General features: G+C 36.2%; 1 protein-coding gene across 1 annotated transcript in view; it reads left to right on the forward strand.

The window, feature by feature from the left end:
• FGF10 (fibroblast growth factor 10) overlaps positions 1–10,902 on the forward strand; it is a 99,756-nt gene extending 88,854 nt beyond the window's left edge. The window contains exons 2-3 of the mRNA XM_069556399.1: positions 2,783–2,886; positions 7,964–10,902. Of these exons, the coding sequence (XP_069412500.1) occupies positions 2,783–2,886; positions 7,964–8,161 (302 nt within the window). The 3' untranslated portion in view covers positions 8,162–10,902. The remainder of the gene's footprint in view (positions 1–2,782; positions 2,887–7,963) is intronic.
• Positions 10,903–18,343: the final 7,441 nt, after the last annotated feature.

The raw sequence follows: 18,343 nt of genomic DNA on the forward strand, positions 1-18,343 counted from the left end.
ACCCAAGAGTTTCTGAGCATAAATACAATCTACCATGTGCAGTGCACTCTCAGAAATAATCAGTCAAGGATTTGCCAATATTTATTTCACCAGAACATTTTTGCTTCTGCCAACTCAGTCTGTTACTAGAGCTTAATTCTACTTGTTCTCATTTAAAAACTTTAATTCTTTGCTGAAATCAACCTTTTTCATTCTAACGATTTCCAGTTAAAAAGCCAACAAAGGGCTTATCATATAATTTACTGATAGTACTTACTTGCCTTTTTTGGCAGGTAAAACAAATAGCAGCCTAAATATTTGTCCCAGATTCCTATCATTGCCTTGTTCTATATCCTCTGCTTGTGACATAAATAAAGCATATTAGATTCCCTTCCCTGAGACTCAGACATCATCGTCCATGGCATGCCAAATCGTTGGGAGGAAAAGCACATTATTAAGTTGTTAAAGACTGTTATCTTGATGAGTCATTTTGTCAGTTGTTTTTCCAGCAGAATTCCCTTGTGGAAACAGGAAAGAAGCAAGAAATCTGATGGAGAGGCAACACAGTCAGAGACAGAGGCAAAAACAATCTGAAAGTGAGAGGACATAGGTATTGGGTCCCTCATAATTGACCTATGTCACTTTCTCACCTCGTGTGTAAGTTATAAAACTTCAGTATCATCATCCAGTTTTTCATCTGTAATTGAGAATAATCCAACCTCTTAGACGACCATTGTGAAAATTAAAGAAATAAAGTAAAAAAAAGTACTTTTTAACATGTGCAAATAAATGTATGTGTTTGTCCCTTGAGAACAACTACTAGCATAAGGAATGGGATATCAAAAATACAGATACTGATTTAATATCTTGTAATAACCTATAATGGAAAAGAAACTGAAAAACACACATGTACATGTGTAGTTATTTCCTTCCCCAGGGGATCTTCCCAAACCCGCGTCTCCTGCATTGCAGGCAGATTCTTTACTGCCTGAGCTACTAGGGATGCCCAAAATAACCTATAATGGAAAAGAATCTCACACACACACACACACACACACACACACACACACACACACACACATATATGCATATATATTGTTGTTGTTCAGTTGCTAAGTCGTATCTGACTCTTTGCAACACCATATTTATATGAATTGCTTTGCTGAATACTTGAAAAGAATGTGACATTGTGAAATCAACTGCACTTCAATAAAGCAAAACAGAACAAAAGTACAGATAGTGTCTCCCTTACTCTTCACACTCTTTCCTTGTTTGAGCTTGCCAAAAGAAATCTGTCTAGCTCTATTAATAAGGAGGTGTGCTGTGTTAGGTCACAGGCTTCCTATAGGATATAAGAACAGAATCGTCTACAGCATGTAGTCTGGTGCAAGTCTCTCTAATGATGTCAGCTTTGCTCTGGGGCATGAAAGCCCTTCTACTGGCCATGACATGGCTTGTCAGCATATGAAGAAAGAAAAACAGGTGTCCGTGTCTAAAGGACACTCTTTGTTTTTGGGAAAAGTATAAGCACACAATATGCTGACCACATTTAGGATGGTGTTTCTAATGATAGGAAGTACAGGATAAATGCTAACTTATATCAGCTTTCTGATTTTATAGGCTAAGCCAGTGGGAATTTGTGTGTCTTATTCAGGATTTACCTAGCCTGTTGAAGAAGAAGTTTCAAACTCTGTGACTGTTAGAGGAAAACTTTCCTATCATAATAATTAAGAAAGCACTGAGCTCTAGGCAACTTCTAATTGTTTTATATGTACTCTCATTTAATCCTCATAAAACTAGAAAGGTGGGACTAATATGCTGCTCATTTTACAAATGGAATTGAGACACAAGCAGTTCAGTGACTTCTCCTGTGGCCATTCACTAAGTGCAAAGCCAGGTTTCATATGCGGTCTGGATTCAGAGGCCTTTGCTAATCACAGTGTACTTCTCTTTCCTGAGACAGCTTTCCCAAGAGTTTAAAAATAAGAAGCAGGTATAATACCTGGGGTCTCTTTGCCTAAGCTAGTGCGGCATTTTAAGTAGATAGTTTACCTGCCAGCTTTTAAGAGGAAATTATCTTTAGATGTACTAACCAAAACTTGTGTATTAGGAGAAAAGATCTCTTATCTATCAGTTCCCAGTTCCCTTAGTTTTTCATTCTTTCTAAGAAAAAAAGAAACTAAATCTTTCAAAAGTACTGATGGATTCTCTCCCAACCCAGACTACCAATTCTGCTATTTTAAAGACAATGTGGACATTGGGATTAGTCTCTCTGTATTTTAGAATGTCAACACATTTGTGAAAAATAAATTTATCAGTTAAATACAGCCAAGAGATTTAGTTTATCTGAGTCCTACAAAGAAGAAATAGTTTACCAGTGTTTTTACAGATTGAAGTAAATCTGACATATTATTGACATATGTTATAGATTTAGTTTAATACCATAGTACAGATGTGTGCTCTGATAATTTTTTTGTGAAATCTAGGCTAAGATGAGTAGAGTTGTTTCAATATTTATAGGGTTGAAAATGCAGAGTTAGCAAAGGAAGTATTTTAATTGAAACAATATTTTCCCCTATATGCTCAGAGTAAAATGCAGGGGAATTCATTTAGACTATTTTTTTTTTCCCATATAGTGACTGTGTTTTTAGGCACAGTGAAAAAGGTGTGTTTCCTGCCCCTCCCCCCATCTTTTTGATTTTGGAACCATTAAAAATGAACAATAGCTTCTTCTGACCTTTATTTCTTTCAATTAAGTATATGTGACTCTTTAAGTTCAGCCTTTTTAAATTGTATGTTTTAGGTATCCTGGAGATAACTTCAGTGGAAATCGGAGTTGTTGCTGTGAAAGCTATTAACAGCAACTATTATTTAGCCATGAACAAGAAGGGGAAACTCTATGGCTCGGTAAGTATTCTGCTTTTAATTGAAAAATCCAGTTCAGTAAATTATTACCATAGTTTTGCAATGTTTCCCCAGACATTAAATAGCTTTGTTATCATTCTGTTGCTAGTAAATAGAACCACAAAGGGCTGGTCACCAGGAGTTTCAAGGGCTGGCAAGGCAGCTCTTCCAACTCTATAATCCCCTCTGTTGTTCACTCATTAGTCTACCACACAGGCTGGCACTCATATCAGTCAAAGTTTTGAATGCTAATATTCTGAATATTCTGAGCTAACCAGTCAGACTCTCACGGAAGCATTTGGCCAAATTGCCATGGATGCTGCAGACAACTTGAAGAATCACTGAAAATAAAGATCTTGGATTGAGCAGAAAACCACATGCTATGTATGTTTGTGTGTTACAGCAAGAGATAAAACAGGGGCATAAGTGTTTTGTATTCTGTTAAAATCTGAAATGGAGAGACAAGTCAAGAAATTCATAATTTTCTGTGCTGTTCAGTCGACTTCAAAATTTTATTTATCTGAACAATAATTATTAATCCACTGATGGAGCTGTTACCCAGCCAGTGCTTTGGGTACATACGCCCCTGTGGTCCATAGCAAGTATCAGGGAATATTACTTTAAAATGTGTAAATAAACTTATTTTGTTGATTAGTATAAGGATGACTGCAATGCCTCCCTAGGGCCAGCAGCTCTCAAACTTGAGTGTCAGAATCACCTGGTGAATTTGTTAAAACACATTCCCAGATTTTCTGATTCAGTTAAGTCTGTAAGACTTTGCATTTCTAACGAGTTTCCAGGTTTTACTGATTGGTACCCCCAATTTGAGAATCACTGGAAATTGGTCCTGTCATTGGTCTGGATATACAATAGCTTTGTATTTCATTCCTGTAAAACCCACTTATAATTGGAGAATCAGGCATATTTTGGGTCAGTTTCTTTGATTAGAGTAAATGCTCTTTGAGTGAATGGGTCAGAAAAATTTTAGTTAAAGTTTTTCATTGTCTGTAGCTCTACTACTGAACCTAGAAAACTAATGGACCATTTAAAAATGAGGCTCCATTTGGGGGTTCAGAGCATAACCACTTCGGAGATATTCCTGTTTTTCTTTTCAATAAACCTGCAGAGGTCCCATCCCTCCTTAATCTACTATATCAGAATTACTGAGCAAGAGGTCCAGGTGTATATTCTTTGAAGACATACTAATACACAGTCAAAACCAATGCTTTAAAGTAAAACCTAATAAAAATTTAGATTGAGAGCAAGTATAAAATTTTTAATTACAATAACAGATTAAAATGATTTTTAATTGATAAAGTATGCTTCTTTTAAAAAGTGACATCAAGGAAAAATGGATAACTGTCAAATGTCCTAAAAATATTTAGTACTTTTCCTTCCATTCCCCCACTGTTTCTTCTATTCCAACACAGCTCATGCCCTGAGTCTATGCCTCTTCTTGAGCTCTAAGGCCTGTGACTTATTTCATTCTCTACTTCTAACGTAGATGCCCAGTTGCTTTCTATCACATCATTCCATGTTAATGATCTCCAATGGCATTTATCAGATAGTTCTCTCAATAATGTGCTTGTTGTTGGCTGTCTTCTCAGAGTAGATTGTGAAATTTGAGAGGAGAAGGTTTGCCTTGTCCCACATGATTTTTTCAGCACTTGGAACCGTACAATAAACAGATAGTACAATGCATAAACCTAACTACCTCTCCAAGTAGTTTAACTCATCACAGCTAATACACTCCACTTTTAGCCTGTCTCAGAAATGAGCTCTTTCTCTAACCATTGTGCACTGTTTGTTTCTATTTTGCGTTACCACCAAGAAGAGTAAAAAAGCATGCTTTTTCAAAACTAAATTAAAAATCTACTAAAATTCAATGTCTTATTCAGGGTAGACTAGGACTAGGAGCTACCAAAATTATTCATGAGTACATGTTCTATATAATTCTGTATGGACAGAAGAGCCTGGCAGGCGACAGTCCCTAAGGTTGCAAAGAGTCAGACATGACTGAGCAACTAATTTTCATTTTCACTTTTCATCAGGTAACAACTCTTGTAATCCCTCTGTATTTTTTCCAGACAATTTCCACTGATTCCATAGCCTTCTTGAAAATAGCAATTTGGTAAAAGCCCAAAGTGATTGATTAAACCAACTCTATAAATTCTATTCTCTTAAATACTTTCCTTGATTCCCTTTTGGGAAACATATATCTCCCTTATATTTTCATTATTTGCCTTCTGATCAATGTGTCTATTGTATTATATTGTATATCGAGTTTTCTCCTGACTGATAGACTTAAGTAAATACTGATAGATTATAAAACTGAATTATATAGAATAAGTGCTTATAGGGCATGGTTTAAAAACTGAAGAAATTTCCCAGGTAATCCTGAGAAAATCTAAAAATCTTTTTTTAAACTATCAAAACTCTACTTTTGAGATCTTGCTTTAGCCTAGATTTTTTTGAAAACCTTTAATATTTATTATTTACCTAAATGCTGTAAACAACTATAGATTCCTAGGTCTCCTCCAGAGATTCTGATAGAAAAATTTGACCAATGGTATAAATATTCAGTGGTCTAAACACCAGAGATGAGGAGTCTGATACAAGTATAATTCACTTTCAGAAACATTTCTCAATAAATTAATTTTTAAGGAAAAATAAATTTAGCATCCCTTCATACTTTTTTATATATAGCTCCATTTCAAATATAAATTCTTCCATAGTCTCTAAACTATACCTTCTTTATTGAAAAAATATAATTGCTCATGTAAAAAATCCTCTTTGCTTTTAAATCCATATAGTTTCAGACAGACTAGGATGAATTAAGAGAAAAAATAAACTCAAATTAAGAATTCAGATCATCTCTAATGCATAATATTTTGTTATGTTAAAATCATTACCTTTAATAATTTACCTTTTCCTCTTACTTTCAGCCAAATAAGTCATCACTTGAACATTACATTTAAATATTCTTTATAGAGGAGAAACATAGAGGATAGATTCCAGAAAACAAAGCTTAAACTGATAACATTAAACTATACCTACTCATTATGGTTCTGATGATGTTCAAAATTAGGATCTACTCTGCAGAAAACTTGAATTATTTTAAATATATACATAGTCAAAATTTCCAAAAGTCCTGAAGTGAGAAATACTGAACTGCAGTAGAGGTTTCAACTGAAAGATGCCTATAGTCTCCATATATATATAGATATAGATGCCCTTGGTTTCCATAGAGAAGATAGATCCAGAAGGAAAAAAGCCCGAGTTCCTTTTTAACTGCTTTAGATTGGATATAAAGGAAAAAGAATATTTCTAAAGTCAGAGTTTTGAAATTAGTAAGGTATCTCCTTTTTGCTATTCCCTCCTGAGAGAAAATCTGGATTTCTGCAATCCAGATTTCTAAAATGAATGAGATATCAATCTTTGTCACAAAAGATCCCCTTAAAAAAACTTTGCCATTTGAAAGAGACACATGTACCCCAATGTTCATCGCAGCACTGTTTATAATAGCCAGGACATGGAAACAACCTAGATGTCCATCAGCAGATGAATGGATAAGAAAGCTGTGGTACATATACACAATGGAGTATTACTCAGCCGTTAAAAAGAATTCATTTGAATCAGTTCTGATGAGATGGATGAAACTGGAGCCGATTATACAGAGAGAAGTAAGCCAGAAAGAAAAACACCAATACAGTATACTAACACATATATATGGAATTTAGGAAGATGGCAATGACGACCCTGTATGCAAGACAGGGAAAGAGACACAGATGTGTATAACGGACTTTTGGACTCAGAGGGAGAGGGAGAGGGTGGGATGATTTGGGAGAATGACATTCTAACATGTATACTATCATGTGAATTGAATCGCCAGTCTATGCCTGACACAGGATGCAGCATGCTTGGGGCTGGTGCATGGGGATGACCCAGAAAGTTGTTATGGGGAGGGAGGTGGGAGGGGGGTTCATGTTTGGGAATGCATGTAAGAATTAAAGATTTTAAAATTTAAAAAATAAAAAACTAAAATTAAAAAAAAAAAAAAAAGAAATGAATCGCTAGTCTAGGTTTGATGCAGGATACAGGATACTTGGGGCTGATGAACTGGGATGACCCAGAGAGATGATATGGGGAGGGTGGTGGGAGAGGGGTTCAGGGTTGGGAACTCATGTACACCTGTGGTGGATTCATGTTGATGTATGGCAAAACCAATACGGTATTGTAAAGTAAAAAAATAAAATTTAAATTAAAAAAAAAAAAAAACTTTGCCATTTGAAATGAAGCCAAATTCCAAAGTGGAATTTCTCAGGGTTCAAGTCTTCAGACTTATACTATATAAGCTGTTCTAGTTACCAGATTTGTAGTTTCTCTGACACAGGAATTCATAAAGCAAGGTTGTCTCATGTCCTACTGTTCAACTATTCCTAAACCTCAGAATAAAATTGGTCAAAATTCCAAGTTATGGAAAATTGTGAATAATTTACAAAATTGAGAAATCTGGTATTTGGAAAAGAAAAGGATATCCCCCACTCCCAGGGTCTCTTGTTTATCTGGAGCTATTGTGGTTTTAAGATCTGCTTTCTTAGCAATGTATGTATATTTATTGTGGATTTATAGGTAAATAAAATTTGCAAACTTGATAAGCCCACCTTTTCCCTGTAATTCTGTTTTTCCCATGGAACCTCAATTATTACTCTGAAAAAGAAAAGGATGATAATAACATTCTTTATTATTCATTCATCATAAACATTGTTACTAGAATGCTTGTTTCTTAATAATCATTCTAGGCACTTAAACATGTCATACTCAAAGCACATCAGCTCCTTAAAAGGGCCCCAAATGTGGTTATGGTGATCAATTAAAGTAAATCATGTGCCTTCTAATGTAGAATGTTTTGTCCTTTTGTTTTACTCTTCTGTTGTTGATGTTTTGTATAAGCACACAACTTATGTACAGATGACAAAAGCAAATAAAACCCAGAAAATGGAGTTTTCTGGGTGGTTTGTGTAAAATGGAGCCAAGTGTCATCACCACAGAAATAAAAGATTTTCTTTTTCCCTTGCAGAAAGAATTTAACAATGACTGTAAGCTGAAGGAGAGGATAGAGGAAAACGGATACAATACCTATGCATCTTTTAACTGGCAGCACAATGGGAGGCAAATGTATGTGGCATTGAATGGAAAAGGAGCTCCTAGAAGAGGACAGAAAACACGAAGGAAAAACACCTCAGCTCATTTTCTTCCAATGGTGGTACACTCATAGAAGAAGGCAGTGTTTGCAGATGCAGTATAACCAAAGGCTCTTTATGAGGCATAGTTGGTATTCTTTATGAAGACAGTACTTCACAAGGCAAAGACACACTGCAAATGTCTGCTTGCTTGAAAGAAAGGAGGCCTTTGAAGGTTTTTGTACTCTCTACTGACATATGATGTTCTCTTAATTAGTTCTGTGTCCTGCCTTGTGATCACAATATAAACAGATCAAATGGATGGAATTTATTCCCAAGTGAACAATATTGTGGCTGAGTTTAGGGGTTAAGTTTTTGTTTATGTTTTTGTTTTTATCCTCTGAGATAGAACTTAAAGGACAAGGAACAATCTGTTGAATGATCTTCGGGAAAGTTATTTATGGAATACGAACTCATATCAAAGACTTTCATTGCTCATTCAAGCCTAATGATTCAATGAGCAGTAAGACATGCAAGCATTTACTGGAAAGCACTTGGGTCATATCATATGCACAACCAAAGGAGCTTTGCGTGTGACGTCATGGAAGAATCAGATAGGATTATAAAATATAAACATGGTAGTGTAAAACTGTTCTAACCAAACAAATAGTAATGGTATGCTTGTGCATTCTGCCTTCATCCTTTTCTATTTCCTTCTAAGTTATTTATTTAATAGGATGTTAAATATCTTTTGGGGTTTTAAAGAGTATCCTCAGCAGCTGCTCTCTGTTTTACCTTTTCTATTTCTTTAGCACACCACATGCATATTCATGACAAAGTGTTTTTAAAACTTGGCAAACACTTCAAGAATAGGAAATAAAATTGGGGAAAGAGTGTGAGTGCCCCATGCGCTGTCTGTTGAGTTCATCTGCACTTCTGCCATAAGAACCATCCACAATAAACATGACAATACTACGACATGGCCTGAGTGAGAGATATTTGCCATCATTTTAAAACATACCTCACTCCTAAGGCTTCCTTTCCTAAGCAATAGACCAAAAAACCAAATTCTTCTCTTTTAATAAATCAGTGGGCCTCCAAAAGTACAGTAAAAGAAAGAAAATTAATTGTCAAATATGTTTTAGTAGCATAGGCTCATTACTTACTAATGATTTTTTGCCATATGTCCCAGTGGTAAATGATGAAGAGGCTGTCTGCCTATATAAGAACACTTTACAAGTCTCACATAGTGTATCTCTCCCACAGGAACTATCAAGGAATTTGGTATGAAGTGCAACCCCCCTCCCCCACAGGGGCTTAAACTGAGCAAATATATCCTGGTATATGTGTAACTATATGCTGAAATTTGTTCAAATGGTATGATCTAGTCTTTGCAAAACCAAATAAAACTTATTTTCTGTAAATTTTAAGAGCTTTGGAAGGTTCCATAATGTAACCTTATTGAAATTCATTTTGTTAGAGCAGGTATAGAAAACAGTACAGAAAAGCATACCAGTCATCATCACATTGTATTCCACTAAATAAATACTTAAACCTTATTTGCAGTGTCTGTAGTGATTTTTAAAAGTGTAGAAAAATACTATCTGTTCTAAATACTTTAAGTGATAACTATAAGATTATACTGATACTGCAGTTTTATCTTAATATTTCTTGTTTTGAAAAGGTCTGTTTATTTTTATTATTTGACACAGTATTTTGGTACAAAGGAAAGACTTACTAAATGTGTCTTTTTACTAAAGTTTAAGCTCTAGAAAGTCTGGTGTTTTATCATCTTCTCTAATAACTTAATTGTGTCGATGCTTAACCAGCACTTCCAGTTAATCTGTTATTGAAAAATTAGCTTTATTAAGAAACTTTCCCATAAAGTAATTCCATTAAAGATCATATTTTTTTCATTCCTTAAACAAGTTGGGATTTCAAAGGAAATGCATTTGAGGCAGAATGTTTTGGCTTATGATAAACTTGCATTTTTATGGTACTTGGCTTCCAACTTGCTTTTTGACAAATGGGATTCTAAAAATGTTTAATTTTGTGGTTGGAATCTGTGTGTTAAAATTTAATTGGTAACTGAGTCTGAAAGCTATACTGTAATGCATTCCTATGAGAACTAGATTATCTTTGTTGTTTTATTTTAAAATAATAATTGCACCTGACACATGAACATGGACCACCCGCAACCAAAATTAAATGTTTGGTGAGACAAATATAGTATTAGATGACCATGGTAACAGCAAATAGGGCACAAACTGGATTCGTATTTCACATAGCCATTTAGATTACCAAGAGACTATGTGTAAACAGTCATCATCTTAGTACTCAAAACACTAAAACAGCTTCTAGCAAAATATATCAAAGCTTGCAGAAGCCAAAAATAGAAAACATCTCCTATACCTCTCCCCTGTCTCACCCCCAGAATAAACACATGGACAGAAAAAAAGATAGAAACAGTTTGGTAAAGAGTAGTGAGATTCTCCTGCGTTTAAAATGGCATATTTGCTTGATGTGGAGATAGAATTCTGGTCCCCTTGCAGCTGGATTGTGCTACTGAAGGAAAAGCGGCTCCAGTCCTGAATTTTTTTTGTTTGTTTGTTTAATCATGAGATTGGTAGTTCTGCCTCTGTAGGAAGTGTGAGCCCTGACTACAGTGTCAAGGTGCATCAGCCACAAATGTGTATCCATCTGAGTGTTGATTTCAAGGAGACTCCTCATAAAGATATAGATTCCCTCCCTCCTCCTACCTCCCAAAAGGCTGAACAGTGTATAGTATGTTACATTTAAATAAATCAATAAAAATACTGGGTAAAGAAAATAAAAATATTGTCCTTGTTTGTTTTATTAGCCTAAAACTATACCTGGTAATTAAGAGAGACGCTCACGTGTTGTGTGCTTGGCAGGATGTGGTTAAATGCCCCACAGCCCCAAACAACAACAGAAAAAAAAGTCACTTAAACATTTGTAAGGTTTCTTTAATGCTTTACATGTGTGAGTCAGCTATCCTTACTCTAATAACAACCAAATGCTTTTCGATTTTTTCTAAGTATTCAGGTCCACCTAGTTTACACAGTGGATAAAGAAGGATGAATTGAAAACAAGGATGGCTTGTGAAACAATGAAAGACTTTTGGAGGAAAGCCAGGAGCCTGCAAAATCTGATTTCAAGGGGATGGAGTAAGCCAATGAGTTTGATTTGAAAAGTAGAGAGAAAAAAATACATAATATTGCAAGTTGGGGCCAGGATCCAAGCAAGGTTGTATGTGTGTGCGCGCGTGCACGTGTGTGTTAGTCTCTCAGTTGTGTGACTTTTTGTGACTCCATGGACTGTAGCCCACCAGACTCCTCTGTCCATGAAATTCTCCAGGCAAGAATACTGGAGTGGGTTGCCTTTCCCTTTTTCAGGATATCCTTCTGATCCGGGAATTGAACCCTGATCTCCCACATTGCAGGCAAATTCTTTACCATTTGAGCCACCAGGGAAGCTCCAAGCAAGGTTATGACACCATTTAAATATATCATCACTAATATACACAGTTTATAATTTGGATGTTTCTTAATTCAGGTTTTATGATCATTCAGCAAAAATTAAAATTCCCTTTGCCTTATCAGCAAAGATTTTAGCTTATCTAAGCTTTGTTTAAATAAAGTTATTTGTAGAAGTCATGAAATATTTAAGAGGAGATTCCTAGAGTATTAGAAGTAGTAACACAGTTACATGAGAACAAGTATCCTGTTGATTAAGGATTCTTGTCAGTTTCACTAGACAAGACTCTTTTTAACTTAAAGTAAGATTTAAGGGGGGAATGGGGGTATTTTGGAAAGATACTGGAAACAAAAGGGCAATTTTGTTCCACCAGAACTGAGAGATGAAGCAACTAAAGTCCTCTTCCTCCTAGGCACTCATTTCCTCTTACCTCTGATTGGCTTTATTTGCTTGACTACTGCCTGTATCCATTTTATGTCTTTCTAATTATAAAGGCCCCAAATCCCAAGTCTCTTTTTCTCAGGATTCCAAAATGGGAGCATCCAAGGTATGCCAAGTTTGGGTGAGGTACTAACCTTTAGAGCAATCAGTAGGACAAAGCATATGGGCACCATGATTGATCAAGCTTTAGTCACGTGTCCCACAGTTTCATGGTGTGGATTTTGGCAGCCCATTCTACTGGAACTGGTGAAAAACGGTGTACCAAAAGAGGGTGGTGCTGGGCATATACAAAATCAGAAACAATTCTTAGCTAGTTCAGTTCAGTCGCTCAGTAATGTCCGACTTTTTGCGACCCCATGAATCGCAGCATGCCAGGCATCCCTGTCATCTATCTAAGTGAGACTACTCATTGTGGTTTTGATTTGCATTTCTCTAATAATGAGTGATGTTGAGCATCTTTTCATGTGTTTGTTAGCCATCCGTATGTCTTCTTTGGAGAAATGTCTATTTAGTTCTTTGGCCCATTTTTTGATTGGGTCGTTTATTTTTCTGGAGTTGAGCTGCAGAAGTTGCTTGTATATTTTTGAGATTAGTTGTCAGAATGGCTGCGATCCAAAAATTTGCAAGCAATAAATGCTGGAGAGGGTGTGGAGAAAAGGGAACCCTCCTACACTGTTGGTGGGAATGCAAACTTGTACAGCCACTATGGAGAACAGTGTGGAGATTCCTTAAAAAATTGCAAATAGAACTACCTTATGACCCAGCAATCCCACTGCTGGGCATACACACCGAGGAAACCAGAATTGAAAGAGACACATGTACCCCAATGTTCATCACAGCACTGTTTATAATAGCCAGGACATGGAAACAACCTAGATGTCCATCAGCAGATGAATGGATAAGCAAGCTGTGGTACATATACACAATGGAGTATTACTCAGCCATTAAAAAGAATTCATTTGAATCAGTTCTGATGAGATGGATGAAACTGGAGCCGATTATACAGAGTGAAGTAAGCCAGAAAGAAAAACACCAATACAGTATACTAACACATATATATGGAATTTAGGAAGATGGCAATGACGACCCTGTATGCAAGACAGGGAAAGAGACACAGATGTGTATAACGGACTTTTGGACTCAGAGGGAGAGGGAGAGGGTGGGATGATTTGGGAGAATGACATTCTAACATGTATACTATCATGTGAATTGAATCGCCAGTCTATGTCTGACGCAGGATGCAGCATGCTTGGGGCTGGTGCATGGGGATGACCCAGAGGGATGTTGTAGGGAGGGAGGTGGGAGGGGGGTTCATGTTTGGGAATGCATGTAAGAATTAAAGATTTTAAAATTTAAAAAATAAAAAACTAAAAATAAGTAAGTAAATAAATAAATAAAGAGACTTAAAAAAATAAAATAAAAAAAATAAAGATATGTTGATGGAAAAAAAAATAAAAATAAATGAGACTACTGACTTAATCGTGCATTATTTGCTAAGGCTAACTAGGCTTCATCCTTTCCTTCAAATCAGAGAGATCTCAAGATTTTTAAAGGCATTTTTTAAAAGAGAGAAATAACATTCTTTCTTTCTTTTTGTATCAAAGCCAAGAATAGGGTCCTGAATACAGGCATGCTCACCATAATTCTGCAACTGGTCACTGAGATGAACACAAGTTCCAGTTCAGTTCTGTTCAGTTCAGTTGCTCAGTTGTGTCCGACTCTTTGCGACCCCATGAATTGCAGGATGCCAGGCCTCCCTGTCCATCACCAACTCCTGGAATTCACTCAAACTCAAGTCCATTGAGTCAGTGATGCCATCCAGCCATCTGATCCTCGGTCGTCCCCTTCTCCTCCTGCCCCCAATCCCTCCCAGCATCAGAGTCTTTCCCAATGAGTCAACTCTTTGCATGAGGTGGCCAAAGTACTGGAGTTTTAGTGTTAGCATCATTCCTTCCAAGGAACACCCAGGGTTGATCTTTAGAATGCACTGGTTGGAACTCCTTGCAGTCCAAGGGACTCTCAGTCTTCTCCAACACCACGCTTCAAAATTATCAATTCTTCAGCACTCAGCATTCTTCACAGTACAACTCTCACATCCATACATGACCACTGGAAAAACCATAGCCTTGACTAGAAAGACCTTTGTTGGCAAAGTAATGTCTCTGCTTTTCAATATGCTATCTAGGTTGGTCATAACTTTTCTTCCAAGGAGTAAGCCTCTTTTAATTTCATGGCTGCAATCACCATCTGCAGTGATTTTGGAGCCCCTCAAAATAAAGTCTGACACTGTTTCCACTGTTTCCCCATCTATTTCCCATGAAGTAATGAGACCAGATGCCATGATCTTCGTTTTCTGAATGTTGAGCTTTAAGCCAACTTTTTCACTCTCCTCTTTCACTTTTGCAAGTTTGCACTAAGTCAAAACATAGCTCTCATACTAAGTATCAGTCTATATTACAACAGCATGACATTGTAAATATTTCTTTATATTTATCCCGAGTATGTACTAGTATTTTCAAATATGTCAATGTGAAGAGGAAAATCTGAAACTCAAATGTCATTCAATTTTCAAAAATTGTAAAATAAAAAAGGACAAAAGTAAAAACCTGCTCTATATCTCTCATTAGGCTTTACATATATTCAATATAAGAGAAAAGAAAGCTTTATAACATGAATTTCTCTTTTCTGCTGCTAATTAGAAAATAATAAAACACAAAATGCACTTGCAGGTGCACAATCTACTGGAAACACCTTTACAAACACCACATTTAAATGGAATAATCATGATCAAACTAATGAGATCAGAGGAGCTGGTCTCATTCCTAAGTGCCTAATACTGAATATTTCCATGTGGCTGTTCCATGATAGTGGCTGTTCTATGATAAGAGCAACAATTCCATACACAAAGAGAAAAGCCTTATACCAACCGTCTATGCATGTGGCCTGTATTATCTTACACATTTTTATTATACTCCACAAAAGAGCCTGTGTTCATTATTTAATATAGGCAACTGTATCCTCTAGAGAGGAGAACAGCAAATGAAGACTCAAAACATCCCATGTTCTTCACTACAACTGTAAATTGAACATATGCCTTTGTACAACTTAGGCAGTGACCCTAGTTGTAGAATAACCAACCACGGTATGGTCTTAACCCTCCTGAAGTTTAGTTTTAATTACCTTATACACATCTTAAATGCACAGATAATCTTACAATTTTTGAAATTATTTAATGATCATTTCTGGGTCAATTTAAGATGCTGACAATGAAAATATTCATGGAGAGGTCTTTCAAGGAACAGAAAATTAAAATCAGTATTTCATAAGATGTTATAAATCAAAAAAGGCTATTTTTTATGGCTACAGGAGGCATTTAGGTGAGGGGTCACTTATCAACTCAACATCATAAATATTTTAACATCTGGTATTTAAACAGTAGACTTTGTTTTTAGTCAAGTATCTTTATTTTTAAATTTAAATTTAAAAAGTGAAGGACAAAAGCAGTAAAACTTGCACTTTAAGTGAATAAAAGGTGAAAGTGAAGTCATTCAGCTGTGTCTGACTCTTTGCAACCCCATGGACTGTACCCTACCAGGCTTCTCCCTCCATGGGATTTTCCAGGCAAGAGTACTGGAGTAGGTTGCCATTTCCTTCTCCAAAACACTAGACTTTTCAACTACCTTTTTTTTTTTTCAGAGACATGATCAATAAATATGTTAGACAATGATATTTAGCCAATATCTATAAAAATGATATAAAAATGTCTGTTTATTTGGGAGATTTCCAACTGGGAAAAATGAAAGAGAAACACTGACAAATCGTATTGCAAATAAATATTCAAACATCTTACTTGCTTTTCTGATAAATTGAAAATTTGAAATAAAATGCATTTTACAATGCAAGCTTACCTTCTTAAAGAAAACAAATGAAATTAAGTATTATTATTATTTTTTAAATACTAGTATTTTAAAGTCAGTATCTGCCATCCTTCCTCCGCATCCTACCCTAGGAAAGTTCTGCATTCCACCCTCAAGGATCTCCTAAAAAAACAGTCAAATCACAACATTTCAACTGCAGAAGTTTATGACTTACAAAGTATGGACTTTAAACTAATACCTACTTCAACTGTATCAAATGAGTATAGACTCTACAGTAAAATTAGTAGAGATTATTGGAGGCAATTGAGTACTTGAAATTATTGTTATATTCCTCTATGTTTTTTAAGTTACATTTCTTCCATGCTTATAAATATTCCCTAGTGAAAACTTAATAGTTCTGAGAAATCTGAGTTGTTCATTCCTACCACTGGGAAAAAAATTAAAATTTAAACATAGGCCCTAGGAAGGGTTGAAGTCCCTGTATCTTAGAATGTGGCTTTATTAGGAAGTAGAGTCCTTGCAGATATGATTAGTAGAGATGAAGTCAAACTAGACTAGGGTGGACACCTACCCAATATGACTGATATCCTAATAAAAACAGGAAACTTGAACACACATACATAGGGAGAACACAATATGAACATGAAGGCAGAGACTGGGGTGATGAGTCTACAAGTCAAGAAACACCAAATTTTGCCAAGAGGTCATAGAAGCTATTCTCTCTCATGGTCTTCAGAAGGAATCAACTCTGCCAGTCCCTGATTTCAGACTTCTAGTCTTCAGCACAGTGAGACAATAAATTTCTGTTGTTTAATACACCAAGACAGTGGTACTTTGTTATGGTAGCCAGAGGAAACTAATATAGTCTGAACTTAAGACCCATAGAACTCAAGTTTAGGAGGTGCTCAGGCACATGTGGGAATCATAACAATACAACAGAATTGTTGACTCTAACCTTCACATCACACAATCACAACAAACTCCTAAGTCATATCACCACAAAATCCAATATACAGTTTTTCTTAGTAAATCTTTACTTAACCCATAGATTTCTGTAATAGCCCCAGAATCATGTCACATTTTTCTCCAAAAATGTATTTTATTGTTTGCTCAATGACCCCAAATATGACAGAAATCAAATAACTATATCTAAGTCTCGATATGCAATTTAGATGAGTTTCAGTTCAGTTCAGTTCAGTCGCTCAGTTGTGTCTGACTCTTTGCGACCCCACGAATTGCGGTACGCCAGGCCTCCCTGTCCATCACCAACTCCCGGAGTTCATTCAAACTCACGTCCATCGAGTTGGTGATGCCATCCAGCCATCTCATCCTCAGTCGTCCCCTTCTCCTCCTGCCCTCAATCCCTCCCAGCATCAGGATCTTTTCCAATGAGTCAACTTTTTGCATGAGGTGGCCAAAGTACTGGAGTTTCAGCTTTAGCATCATTCCTTCCAAAGAATACCCAGGGCTGATCTCCTATAGAATGGACTGGTTGGAACTCCTTGCAGTCCAAGGGACTCTTAGGAGTCTTCTCCAACACCACAGTTCAAAAGCAACAATTTTGTGGTGCTCAGCTTTCTTCAGAGTCCAACTCTCACATCCATACATGACCACTGGAAAAACCATAGCCTTGACTAGACGGACCTTTGTTGGCAAAGTAATGTCTCTGCTTTTCAATATGCTATCTAGGTTGGTCATAACTTTCCTTCCAAAGAGTAAGCCTCTTTTAATTTCATGGCTACAGTCACCATCTGCAGTGATTTTGGAGCCCAAAAAATAAAGTCTGACACTGTTTCCACTGTTTCCCCATCTATTTTCCATGAAGTGATGGGACCAGATGCCATGATCTTAGTTTTCTGAGTGTTGAGCTTTAAGCCAACTTTTTCACTCTCCTCTTTCACTTTCATCAAGAGGCTTTTTAGTTCCTCTTCACTTTCTGCCATAAGGGTGGTGTCATCTGCATATCTGAGGTTATTGATATTTCTCCCGCAGTCTTGATTCCAGCTTGTGCTTCTTCCAGCCCAGTGTTTCTCATGATATACTCTGCATATAAGTTAAATAAGCAGGGTGAGAGTATACAGCCTTGATGTACTCCTTTTCCTATTTGGAACCAGTCTGTTGTTCCACGTCCAGTTCTAACTGTTGCTTCCTGACCTGCATATAGGTTTCTCAAGAGGCAGGTCAGGTGGTCTGGTATTCCCATCTCTTGATGTAGGCCAAAACTATAATGATGAATAGATATTCTACTGGGAGTTCTTATTGTTTAAATCAACACCTTATAACTAAAGGGACAATAAAAAACTAGAACATACAAATATAAACCTATTTATGCTAGCCTCCATTAATTACTGATAATTTATAACAAATTTTATGAGTTAACAACTACATAATTATATTTATTTCAAAAAAATTGGAATTAAACAATAAAGGAGATATGACTATCAAATAATGGAATTGGCT

This window comes from Ovis canadensis, chromosome 16 (assembly GCF_042477335.2).
Source record: "Ovis canadensis isolate MfBH-ARS-UI-01 breed Bighorn chromosome 16, ARS-UI_OviCan_v2, whole genome shotgun sequence".
NCBI lineage: Eukaryota > Metazoa > Chordata > Mammalia > Artiodactyla > Bovidae > Ovis > Ovis canadensis.